This window comes from Miniopterus schreibersii (assembly GCF_964146895.1).
Source record: "Miniopterus schreibersii genome assembly, chromosome: 3".
Classification (NCBI taxonomy): domain Eukaryota; kingdom Metazoa; phylum Chordata; class Mammalia; order Chiroptera; family Miniopteridae; genus Miniopterus; species Miniopterus schreibersii.
This window is the reverse complement of record NC_138103.1, coordinates 7,374,941-7,387,591: the sequence shown is the minus strand read 5'-3', so window position 1 is coordinate 7,387,591 and position 12,651 is coordinate 7,374,941. Positions and strand designations below refer to the sequence as shown.

General features: G+C 57.6%; 1 protein-coding gene across 3 annotated transcripts; it reads left to right on the top strand.

The window, feature by feature from the left end:
- Positions 1–2,053: 2,053 nt before the first annotated feature.
- TLCD3B (TLC domain containing 3B) lies at positions 2,054–10,486 on the top strand (the record flags this gene model as incomplete). Of its 3 annotated transcripts, none has more annotated exons than XM_081132805.1 (5): positions 2,054–2,178; positions 5,631–5,714; positions 8,295–8,529; positions 8,942–9,037; positions 9,379–10,478. In XM_081132805.1, the coding sequence occupies 5 exons, from the start codon at positions 2,054–2,056 to the stop codon at positions 9,664–9,666; spliced, it is 828 nt and encodes a 275-aa protein (XP_080988931.1). In that variant the 3' UTR covers positions 9,667–10,478. The 3 variants fall into 3 exon arrangements, with proteins under 3 accessions (XP_080988931.1, XP_080988930.1, XP_080988932.1); XM_081132804.1 differs by lacking the exon at positions 2,054–2,178 and adding an exon at positions 3,821–4,693 and having other exon boundaries at positions 9,379–10,486; XM_081132806.1 differs by lacking the exon at positions 2,054–2,178 and adding an exon at positions 3,827–3,848.
- Between the last annotated feature and the right edge of the window lie 2,165 nt (positions 10,487–12,651).

The window sequence follows — 12,651 nt, the reverse complement described above, 5'->3', positions numbered from 1 at the left end:
AAAAAAAAAATAATGGGAAAAAACCCTACCTCATTCACTCCCTGTTTAACTGTGGACAAGGTACCAAACCTCTCCATGCCTCTGTTTTCTCACCTGTGAAATGGGTGCAATAATAATCCTTACCCACAAAGTTGTTTTGGGGGAATGACTGAATGTTTTTAGGCGCTCAGAACAGTGTCTGGCCCGTAGTAAATGCTACATAAGTAGCAGCTACTGAGCTGGTATTATTTCCCCAACTTCACAGAGGAAGAACTGAGGTCAGAGATTGGCCCACCATCATTCCAGGGACAGAAGAACCTGCATTTGTTACCATTTTTAAAATTCTAGCTTAATTTAAACAAAGTGCACCAATTATAAGAGAATTTCTAGGGAACACTTACATACGTATATACCAGTGATCAATGTAAGGACATCCCTTTAGCGTGGGCTCAGAAGGCTCCCCGGAATCTCCTCTCAGTCAGTACCTTCCCCCCACTTAAACGCCCTTCTGATTCTTCACGGAAGATGCTTTGCCTGTTTTGAACTTCAGCCAGATGGAGCCGCGCAGAACGTTTCTTTTGTTATCCGCGGAGTCTGGACCTGGAGCCCGGGGGCCCCGCCCAGAAACCGCAGCCTAAGCCGTTACCCTATCCCGTCCTTCACTCCGGGCCGCACCCGACACCTTGGCGAATCGGAACCGGGACGCTCTCTAACCCACTGAGCTACCCCGCCAGGGCGCCCTAGACTGCCTTTTAAAGCAGCAACTACTTAGGCTTTTTTTTTTAACTGTTGACACTGTTACAGACGTGCCCCGTTCCCACGCCCCTTTGCCCACCGCCATCCAGCGGGCCCCCGCCCTGGCCCTCGCCACACTTGTTTGTGCCCATGGGCTAAGCACATGCGTTCCTTGGCGAACCCCTTCACCTTTTACTCCGCGCGCCCCCCCCCCCCCCCCCGGCACCCGGCACCCGGCAGTCTGTCCTAGGGACCCTCGCCTCTGGCTCCACGTCGCTCCTCTCGCTGTGCTTACTTTGCCCTCCTTCCACTTCTCGTCTCCTTTTTCCGCTCTGCCCCTGAAACCCAGCTGTCCATCAAGTCATCAACAAATCCTAATTGGCCAATTCTGCAAGAGAAGACCCCACCCCTCATCCCCGACCAGAGCAGGCCCCTCCTCCAGGAAGCACATGATAGGGCACAAGTATCAAGAGGTGGGCCAATGGGAGGACGGCATATTCCAAACCCTCCACTGGTCCACCAATGGGAGAGGGACGCTCCCGCCCTCTCCAACGGCCTCGGCCGCGCTGCCTCGCCCTCGTGCCTTTGCAGTTTTGACACTTTCCCTGAATCCTGAGGAGGTCCCCTCAGAGACGCTTCAGGGGTGTAGGATGGCAGGCCCCGACTCTTTATATCCCTTTTGGGACTCTCCCACTTCTCCCCTCCCTGGAGTGGTCGGGAGGGGAGGCTTTTCCAGACAAAAATAACATATACGTAAATATATATGTTTGCAGGGTTCATTTTTTTTAATGGGATAATGCCTTGGGAGTGTTTTCTTTTAAAGAAATATTACTTTTAAATTTCAAATATCTTTATCATTTGGATACTCCCTCTTTTTTTTTTTTTCCCGAGTTCTGAGTGCTGACGAGGCAGCCTCCCTCTCTAGCCTCCACCTTGCCCCTCGGAGGTGAGGGCCGGGCGCAGGCGGCGGCTCCAGGACACGCCGGGCGGGGCGGAGGACAGGCGGCCGGGGGGTGGGGAGGACCACACCTCGAGCGGGCTGAGGGGCAACAGGAGGGATTTTAAGGTGTGAGATGGACTAGGAGGCAGAGACCACCTTCAGGGTTACAGGAAAAAATGAAATTGTTGGAACTGGGTTGCTACCAAAAAAATAGGATGTCCGGTTGCTTTTGAACGAGGGATGTTTAAAGTGCGTACGAACCCCCGGTGGCTTTTGAGGGTTACAGAGGGATGGATCCCACGGGCCGTTTGCGCTGCCGAGGTGTGGGGTCCGAGCCTGAGGGATCGACGCCCGGGCGTGCTCATGGCGTCTCCTCTCGCCTTCTCCACCCAGACAGGCATGGCTCTGCTCTTCGCAGTGGGCTGCGTCTTCTTCCCGTCGCTCTTTACCCTCCTCTGCTGGGGCCTAGAGAACCACTCCAACCTGCAGATGGAGAGACTGGAAGCTGTTCTGGTGGCGTCCAAGTAAGAGGACAGGGTGAGGGCGCCCTTCCGGGGGCCAGGGCTGGTGGCGCTGACCCTCTCTCAGGAAGGGTTGGCGGTGAGCGCGGCCGCGCAGGGGGCGGGGCGGGGCGACTCAGCACACGAGAGACACTGGCTGTGGAATATTTTGAGTGTCATTTAGCATCTCTGACCGGTGGAGTCCTCATTTGTAAACGGATTTAATAATACCCACAGCCCTGGCCGGTTTGCTCAGTGGTTAGAGCATCGTCCCCCGTCCGTAAAACAAGGATACTACCATCCGGGAAGATGAAATGAGAACGTAGGGAAATCACCTTGCCCCGTGCTGAGCACATAGGACACGTTCAGGAAGTTGGGTCCCCTTAAGTGAAGCCCTGAGGTCAGGAAGCTAGGTCCACTATTGTTTCTAAAATTGTCCCGAACTCCCGCCGAGGCCAGAGGCCTCCTAGGGTCTGTTCCTCAGCACGCCACTAGAGGGCAGCGTGCAATAGAAAATCCCGGCTCTTTGATTTAGGGGGCGGGAGATGGAAAAGGCTTGAAACAGGCAAAAGCAAATTGTAGGGCTGCTTACTGAGGTGTATCTTATAGGGCAGGCCGGGAAAGCAAAGGTTTGGGTAGCAGGTCCCACGTCATGCAGAAGTCCACAGGACTGCTGGGTGCAGGGTGGGAAGGCAGCACCAAGGCAGAAACCAGTCTGGTTCTGGCTGAGCTTCTGACCTGCAGCGTGACCTTGGCCAAGTCACTGGGCCTCTGTTTCCATACGGTTGAATGAGGGGCTTGAACCAGCCAATCCCTGGTCCTTTCCAATCGGAAACTTGGCTGTTCTGTGAAGTCGCAGAGAAAGAAGCATAATAAACCTGGAGAAAAAGAGTGACCAGTGCTCAGGGGAGGCCAGGAGAGGCCAGGAAGCTGAAGGACAGGGGCGGGAGCATCCTAGGGCTCCAGGTAGGTTTTCTGAGAGGTAGCATTTCTCCACCCTCTTCACACTCCACAGCCACTCTCACACCTAGTATGAAAGGGTTCCTGCCTCTTATTATGTGTGTGTTGTTGGGGAGGTCACTGAAGACCTAGGGACCATTTTTGCCCTGAAAATAGGGGACAGGTACCGTTACCTCAGTGATGTTACAACAGTTAGACGAAGTCACAGGGCAGTTTGGAGTGGAGCCAGGACCTAGAGGCACAGCATATAGGTACACCTGGAGTTTCCCTCCCTGCCACCCGGGTGAAGGCTGTGGATGCTTCTGAGTCTGAAGGACACTATGTTGAAGTGTTTTTATTCCTATCCATTCCTTAAAATAATCCTTCAGAGACCCCAAGATGCACCACTCCCTCCTCCAGGGAATCCTCTATCCCCTGCTGGAGTGGGCCCCCTAAGCTGGGCCCCCCAACAGGCCACTGAGGGACAGGTGTTGGCAGGCATTTGCAAAATGCTGGTGGGAAACAGGATCAGGCCCATCTGGGGGCCGAGAGCCCCCTCCCAGCTGGCCCAGGAGCCCTGGGCCACCTTCCCCTGCAAGAGGAGAGCCTCCCCTCCCCTGGCCCTAGTCCGCAGCAGCCCCCGTGCCGCAGCTGCGGTCTCTTTAAGGGCCTCCCCCTCCCTCCTTCTTTGCTCCCCCCATCTCTGTCGCAGCCGCTGCTGTGGCTCAGAGCTGCATGGGGAGACGCCACTGCAGGTCCGGTTTCTTGGTGTCTGGTCGGTGCCATCATTTCCCCACCCCTCCCCCGCCCTACCCAAGCTGGTGACTTCCCCTTCCCCCTCCCCCTCCCACTGAGGGGGCAGGGGGCTGGGCATGAACTCTCTATAATGCCCCATGCGGCGTCAGTGCGGGGCGGCGGGGACTGTGGCGGCAGCCAGAGGCGGGAGAGCAGTGCTGACCGCTGACCACTTGCCCGGCCGCTCCTCGGCCTCTCTTCCCTCCCGCCCTCTCTCCCGGCCTTTCAGGGCTGCCCCCACAGTCCCACCCCCACCCCCACCCCGCACCCCGCCTCCTCCGGCCCTCCCAGCCTCTCCACGTAGCCCCCCCACCTGCCTTGTCTCTCCCTCCCCTCCCCCACCCGCATCTTCCTCCTCCTCCTGCACCCTCTCCCTCCCTGTCCTCTCACCAAGTCCTCCCCTCCTCAGCTCTCTCCCTCCTTCTGGCTGGCTTTCTCCGGCTCCCTTTCCCGGATGCTCCCTCTCCCTGGTCTCCCCCCTTTCCCCATCTAATCTAACTCCTTTCCCCGCCTCGGGTCTGGCTCCCCTGCCCCAGCCCTTCCTGCCCTGTCCGCTTTGTGCCCCTGTCTCTTTCTCTCTCTCCTCTGGTTTTGCATCTTTTCTCCACCTCTAACTCCCTGCATCTCAGTCTCCCCGTCCCTCCCTGGCTGCTCTTCTCCCTCCCGAGGCCTGAGCCACCATGCTGACCCCAATGGTGGCTGGGGGGGTGGTGTTCCCTGGACTCTTCCTCCTCTCCAAGAACACGCTCCAGCGGCTGCCCCAGCTGCGCTGGGAGGAGGCCGATGCAGTCATTGTCTCAGCCAGGTAAACCGCACCCCTTCCCCTCGGTCCCTCTCCCCCTCAGGCTTTATGGGGATGAATGGGACCCAGGCCTTCCTCGGACCCTTGGCCCGGGGGGATCTGGGGGCTCCTCAGGGGGTCAGTGGGCTTTACCTCCAAGCTTCCTTCCCTCCTCACTGCCTTACTCTGTCCCAGGAGACCTCATCCAAACCCAGCCATCTGGTCTACTCACATTCAACTGCTTTTCTTTCCTTTCCCCATTCACCCTCCCACCCTCCAAAACAGGATCAGCATGTGACTAAAACATTCCTACAAGATATTAGGGAAGGAGGCAAGGGGCAGAGCGCTGTGCATTATTCAGAGCATGTGTTTGGGGGGACAAGGGACGGAGGAGTGAAAGGTAGAACTCCATACAACTGTGGAATGAGGGCCAGGGTTGGGGAGTGGAGAATGGCAGCAGTTAAGGACACAGTGGGGAAGTGGCCAAGGGGAATCTGGAGTCACGGAGGGACTAGTTGGCGACCGGCGGGACTAGTTGGCCACCAGTATGATGACTGGGCAGCTGAGTGGTGCGAGAACAGGTCCAGGGCTTCCCCTTGCCATCCTCTGCTGTCCCCACCCTGGCCCTCCCCAGGAGGGGCGCTGTTATCAGCCACACATTCTCAGCATTGCCTCACCTCAGGATGACCTCCCTGGTGTCCTGGGAGGGAGACAACTCAGTGTCCACAACTGAGGGAAGGAAGCTGGCAGCCAGGAATGGGGTGGACTGATGAGTGGCAGCTGGGCAAGTGCAGGAGCCTGAGGTGGTGGGCGTGAGCCCTGGGTAAGGCAGCCTTGGGAAAAGATGGGCAGGGGGTGACCTGAGAAGTAACCAAGTACAAAGCATGGTAACTGGACAGTAAAGAGGAGAAACCAAGGGTTATGTCTACTCCCTCTACCACTGCTCCCTCTTCCTCCCTAGGCTAGTGTCCTCTGTCCAAGCCGTCATGGCCTCCACAGCTGGCTACATCGTCTCCACCTCCTGCAAGCACATCATTGATGACCAGTAAGTGCCATGAGACCCCCTTTGCCCAGGTTCCAGCAGCTTGTGTGTAGGTGTGACCCCTGAGATCTTCTAGGGGACTCCTCTAGGGGTCCCCAAGCCCTTCACCTGGGCCTGAGCAAGTTAACTGTAATAGCTGCAACTCAACACCCAGGGATAAATTTATCCGTGTCCTGTCCTTAAAGGTCAGAGCCAGCAGGAGGAGTGGGGATCAAACAGGATCGTCAAAGCAGCTCCGGGGCTTCCCAGCCTCCTGTATCATAGGTTCTGAATGCTGATTTCTCCCCTACCTCCTCCCACCCTACACCCTTCAGACCCCATTTCCAACCAGCAGCTAACTGGGGTGCCTTGTTCCTCATGCTGGGCTCACCCCTCACCTCCTCCCAGAATCCAGGGATCCAGCCCCAGCTCCGTGCAAGAGGGAAAGGAGAGAGATGACATAAACAAGGCCACTAGTGGTGTGTGTGTGTGTGTGTAGAGGTCAAAATTTGGCACTGGCCGCTGCTGCAGTGCCTGGTGCTTGCCAAAAAAGCCGGGGCCTGAGAGGTGGGGCAGGAGGCGGAAGGAGAGGGGCCCTGTCCGTGGTGCTGACGGGCCAGTTCTAAGTGACCCATGGGCTGCACCAGAGTTGCCTCTAAGGATGCAAACGATGCCCCAGGCTTCACTCTGGCCCTGCTACCTTTCTGTGGTGGCTGTCGAGTGCCAGGGACATTGTCTGGATGAGCCTGACCTAGAGGTGCCCCCTCTTTCCCTGCAGAGGAGTTCCTTCATCTGTGGGTTGAAGTACATCCCTCCCAGGAAAGGCAGCTGCGGGGAGTTGAGTTGTGTATGTTAAATGCCTAGAGCAGCTCTGCTCACATCTAGTGGGTACTTAACTCTTTCTTCAGACTCCACCCCTGTGACTTGGCTTCCTCTTGCCCTCTCCCCTCTTCTCCATCCCTGGGTCCAAATGAGCCTGGATCCCCACACATTTCCTCCTCTTGCCTCTGTACAGAGGTCACCTTCCGGCTCTTACCTCTCCTTCCCCCCAGCTCTGTTCCTTCCCCTCCCTTTTTAATCCTCAGGTAGATGAGGATCAGGGTTAATCTAGGGGCAACGGCTGTTCCTACTTCTGAGCAACTAATTGCTCAGAGGGTGGGTCTGGGTTTAAACCTTCACATTGCTGCCCAGGGACTGGTGGGTGGTCTTGGTCCCCCTAAAAGACAGTGGGCCCACCCCTACCATGTCTGCTACAGTGGGCTCTCCTGGCCATTCCCTGCTCTAACTTCCCTCAGGCTACTGGACCCCTTTCCACTTTACTGCCCTCTGTCGCTAAGCTGCTCCTTCTGTCTCCCTCCTGGTCACACACTCCAGCCTGGGTCTCAGCTCCTCTTTTCCTGAAACCACCATTGCCAGCATGGGCTTCCTGTTCCCTTTCAGGCCAGCCTCCCCCCAGGGCTTGCTCCCCCCAGGGCTTGCGTTCTGTTTCCAGCTTAACCCCGCCCCCCCACCTCCCCCCCACCCCCCAGTCTACCTCCAGGTCTCATCACTTCTCCAGCAGCTCCTCACATTTGGTCTCAGCTCTTTTTCTGCGTCGTTTCTTGGCTGACTTTACTTTTGCCCCTCCACCTAGCTTTGACCTCCCACCCCCACCTCGGACCTGTCACAGCACTGTAGGATTTAAGAGAAAGGGCTCGATGTACTGACTCAAGCAGGAAAATGCAATATTGCATATTATGCACTTTTCGTTTTTGTTTACTCTCAAAGTACAGAGAACTTTCTCTGCTCTTGGCTCCCTTTGCTCAGCGTTTTTTCCATAATGCTTGGCTGTACCTGAAAAAACAAGAGATTGGGCCACATCCAGGAAGAACAAGTGGCACAGGCAGCACCAGCTCCCCAGCGGGGCCTGTCTCCCATGCGCGTCTCGAGTCTTCCAGGGGACAGCGGGCTGAGAGTGAGGCCTGCGGAGCCAGGCTTCTCGTGTTTATTTCTTGGCCAGGTTACCTAGCCTCTCAGTTTCCTCATCTGTAAAATGGAGGGGATAACCATACCTACTTTTTAAAGGATTTTTGTAGGGGAGTAAATAAGTTTGTGCATGTAAAAGATTTAGAATATTAGAATAGTTCCTGCCTGTAATAATGACTAGTCACTGTTAGCCAATATGCTCTCCCCCGGCATGCGCACCCTTCTATTTGTCCCAACCTCACTGCCTTTCACATCTTGCCTGAGCTTGTTTTCTCACTCTACTGCTGCCCTTTGGTGTGTGCTGTCTTTTTATCTTTTTCTCCCACCATATTGGGGGGAGGAATGAATAAATGAATATGAAAAATGGGTGGGTTTTGAAGTCAGAGAGTCTGGGTTTGAATCTCATGACTGCTGCCTACCAGCCATGGGACTGCATGACTTCGAGCAAGTTTCTTGCCCTCTCACCTGGGGTTTCATCATGTAATCTGAGTCCACATCCGCCTCAGGGCCCTGAAGAGCACTGAGCTCTGGCTCACACGATGCCTCCAGCATCAACCCCAGCACTGCTGCGGCTCTGCCACGGCCTTTCCTCCTGACCACCTCTCTCTCTCTCTGCCCACCCACTCCCTCTGCCCACAGACACTGGCTTTCCTCTGCCTACACACAGTTTGCAGTGCCCTACTTCATCTACGACATCTACGCCATGTTTCTCTGTCACTGGCACAAGCACCAGGTCAAGGGGCATGGAGGGGACGAAGGAGGGGCCCGGGCCCCAGGCAGCATGTGGGCTGTGGCGCGCGGCTACCTGCACAAGGAGTTCCTCATGGTGCTCCACCACGCCGTCATGGTGCTCGTGTGCTTCCCGCTGTCGGTGGTGAGTCAGGGCACTGAGCCAGGGCCCCCATGTCCTGCTCACGCCAGCACTGTGAGGAACCTGGGGGGCCATGGGTCCAGGTTCCAGCAGCAGGGCAGGCCCAGGGTGGAGGGTCCCCACAGAGGGTTTACTGAGTGCCAGACCAGCCCCAGACAGCAAAAGGGCCTGGGGTCAGCCTGGCCTGGCGGGGCCATACCGAGCCGTGGTGCTTCGGAGCTGCTGTTGTATGTTTCTGAGCCTCGGTGTCCTCATATGGAACATACTGTATACAATCCTACCTACAAGATTGTGGGATACAGTAAGGTCATGTTCAGACTTTCAAAATTAAGCATCTCCAAAAGTGATGGAGAGAGCAGAGCAGGTGCTGCCCAGGGACCCAGCGAGGCCGGGTGTTTCCTTCCTGTCCTCTCAGGTGTGGCGTCAGGGCAAGGGAGATTTCTTTCTCGGCTGCTTGCTCATGGCAGAGGTCAGCACGCCCTTCGTCTGCCTTGGCAAGATCCTCATCCAGGTGAGAGGGGCCCTGAGAGGGTAGGAGCCTGATGGGAGGGCACGGGAAGGGCAGGTACACTCGGGGACCTTCCCGGAATCTTTAAAGGACAGGCCAAGTGCCAGGTCGGGGAGCGACTGTAGAGTGGGGTAGAGGGGAGGCGAGCTGCCGGGCCTTGAGCCGGGCGCCGTCGGAAGAGCCAGGGGAAGGCTCGTGGGTGGAGGGAGGGAGCGGGGCCGGGAGGGGGAGGGCGTGGTCGGCGGGCGGGGGCGTGGTCGGCGGGCGGGGGCGTGGTCGGCGGGCGGAGGCACGCCCCCCGCCGCCGCTCACCCGGCCCGCTCTCTGCCGCGCCCCCGCCGCAGTACAAGCAGCAGCACACGCTGCTGCACAAGGTGAACGGCGCCCTGATGCTGCTCAGCTTCCTCTGCTGCCGGGTGCTGCTCTTCCCCTACCTGTACTGGGCCTACGGGCGGCACGCGGGGCTGCCGCTGCTCGCCGTGCCGCTCGCCATCCCGGCGCACGTGAACCTGGGCGCCGCGCTGCTGCTCGCGCCCCAGCTCTACTGGTTCTTCCTCATCTGCCGCGGGGCCTGCCGCCTCTTCTGGCCCCGGAGCTCCCCGCCGCCCTCTCCCGCTCAGACCCAGGACTGAGGCTGGGGCCAGGGGACCCTCCCCACCCCTTCCCAAGCCCCACCCCTATTCCCGCGGGGACCGGGCTCTGGGCTGCAGGATGGGGGTGGGGAGCCAGGGGCCTGACAGCCCCAGGACTGTCAAATGGACTCCGAAGGGGCGGGCGCAGACCCCTTCAGGGGCTGAGAGGAGGGACCAGGTGCGGTGGAAGGCGGGGGGAGAGGGCCTCTTCTCCCCACGGTGCCTGGCGTTGAGCCGAGGGGAGCGAACCCCTTCCTGCATACCCCCTTTTCCGATCAAAACCCTGGGGCCCTGAAGAGCGAAGGGCACAGGAAGGGACACCGCTTCCATCCACTCAAGGCTTGAGGGCTTGGGGAGACTGATGGAGACTCGAGGGGACCAGGAGTCAAAGAATGTTGGGGAGGCCCGGCTGCCAAGGCCATCCCACACCCCCTGCTGCAACTCCTCTAGGCTCCCCGACGTCTGGGCGGGAGGGGCCACCCTAACCAACCCCCATGGGCCTTGCTCAGGGCTGGTCGCTCGCTCCAGGAGAGACCAGCCTGAGGAATCTTATTTATTCACCCAAATTCAAACTAATTTGTTGGGGTGGGGGGAGGGAGGTGGCTGCTATCCTCCAGCCTTCCCAGCGCTGAGCAATCCCCGGGGCAGGCGAGGGGGCACCCGGTTCTGTCCCCCCTAGGCTGCACATCTTGCCCTCAGGCCCTGGCATGTCCCTGGTGCTACAGACCTCTCAAGGCTTCCTCCAGTCTGGGGTCGGGGAACCCTGGGAGGTGCTTTACAGACCGCTAATAAAGACGATCTGCGTGAACGCCACCATGGCCCTCTTAGCCCGGTTTTTCGAGGCTGGGGCTGGGCTGGGGGGCTAGGGATAGAAAGCCAGGATGACCACAGATCAGGGCAGGACCCCCTGGCTGCTTACTGAACGGTCGGGAAGAAAAGCAAACACGTTTATTCCTCAGCAGGGGAGGAGGGTGGGTCTGAGCACTCAGGGTGGCATCCAGGGCTGTCTGGCTCTTTAGGCCCCTTTCTGGAAGCTCCTATGGGGTATGGAGATCAGAGGTAGGAAGCCACCTCTGGGCCCTTAGGCCTCTGCCCTGGAAGGTCCCTTGGGCGGGGGAGGGCGGCCTTACGCGTGAGTGCAGAACTGGAACAGGAAGAAGAAGAAGGCCGCAGTCAGGATGCCCACCAGGAGGCGGCGGAAGATAGTGGCATTGGAGGGCCCTGCTGGCCAAGGAAGAGGAGGTGGGGACCCTGCACTCATCCCCAAGGTCAGCTCTTCTCCAGGCTCTGACCAGGAGGAGGCCCCTTCTCAAGCCACTCATACCTGCATTAGCAAAGAAGACAGGTTCCTCTTGGATAAACTGGGCCACGGCCAGGATCTTGGCTTCGTCTGAGTCTGGGTAATCAAAGAATTTGCGTCTGTTTATGAAGTCCAGCAACTCTGTTCCCAGGGCCGAGGTCTTGGCACTCTCCGGACTGGGTGCTGGGAACCCAGAGCAAAGTCTCTGACAAGAGCCAAGCAGACCCCTACCTCCCACCCCAAGAGACAGAAGCAGACCCAGGGCCCCGCCAGCCCTCACGGCCTTAGTGTGGCTATGGAGGGGCTCGATTTTGTTCTAGGAACTTCTCCAAGATCAATGGAATTCTCCACAAGAAGGCCCACGCTGGCTGGGGTGGATGGGAGAGCAGTGTGGAGAGCAAAGAGAAAGGCTGAAGCTTGGCCTCCCAGCCCCTTAGGGGGCACTGACCCTTTCCCCCCAAGCTTTCCTCCTTCCCACTGCTCCAGGACCACTCCCCACCTGTATCAATGGCCCCCAGCCCAACCAGCCACACCCACACCCTCGCCCACTGCCACAGACTCATGACCACTTCTGTGAGGAGTGGGGGCTCTATGATGTCACAGCCTGGAGCCTTTATGATCACACACTCTGGGGTGAGGGGAGAGAGAAACTGCTGGAGCTTAGAACCCTTCCCCCAATCACCCCAGAATTAGAGGGGAGAGGTTGGGACCCACAGAGCCTCCCATACTTTGGGTTGAACAGTGGCAGCTCCAGAATTTAGAAACAGGAGGGACTTGGTGGAGCTAAAGAATACTGTATTTGTACAGAAGGCACAGGTTTTTTGTGTGTAGAAGGGAGACAAGGCTAAAAACCTTCAGTTACCCCTTAGATCAACCACAAGAGCATTTATTGAGCACTTATCACTTTGCCAGATACTTCACATAGATTGACTCATCTCACCATCACAACCCCATGAAGTAGGTACTACTGGCCCTAACTACACAGAAGAGGGAACCAAGGCACAGATGGGCAAAGTAATGTGGGCAATGCACACTTCCCTTGGGTGTGCATTTTCCTTCCTGAGGCCTCCTCTGGCCTTGTGTTCCCAAATTCAGGAGCACAGGCACCTCCGCTCTCCCCAAGCCCTGTAGCCTAGCGCTCAGCCAAGGATGACCCCGGGGTTAGGAACCAGGAGAGATGATAGGATTTCCCCACTAGGTGGCAGCATTGTCCAAGCCTGCCTGCCTGTTTTCCCTCCTCCCAGGGAGACACAGCTCCCCAACTCCAGGCCCTTCACCACCCTCTCTCCCCACAGGTCGCATCAGATGCTTCAGGAGAAGGTATTACCATTGCCAGGGGAATGGCAGGCATGGGGGTTGTCAGAGGAAGCTCCTGGTTCATCTCTCGAGGCAGCTCTCTCGGTCATGCACAAAGCTTTTGCGGGCACCCCTCTCTGGGTGGCCTCCCCCAAGGGCCATCCCATTTCCCCTTTCTAGTGCCCAGTTTTCTCTTACTTGTTACTTCCCAAGAACTGGGCCTCTGTCTGCTTCAAAGAGTTAGTTCTTTTCTGACTGATAGGGACTGTCTGTCACAGATGTGTCCGCCCTACCCAAGCCCAAGGACACTTCAGGGTCTCCTTGGTTTTATTACACAAATGCCTGTTCATGTGTGAGGCCTGCTCCCTCCTCCACTGGATCCCCACCCC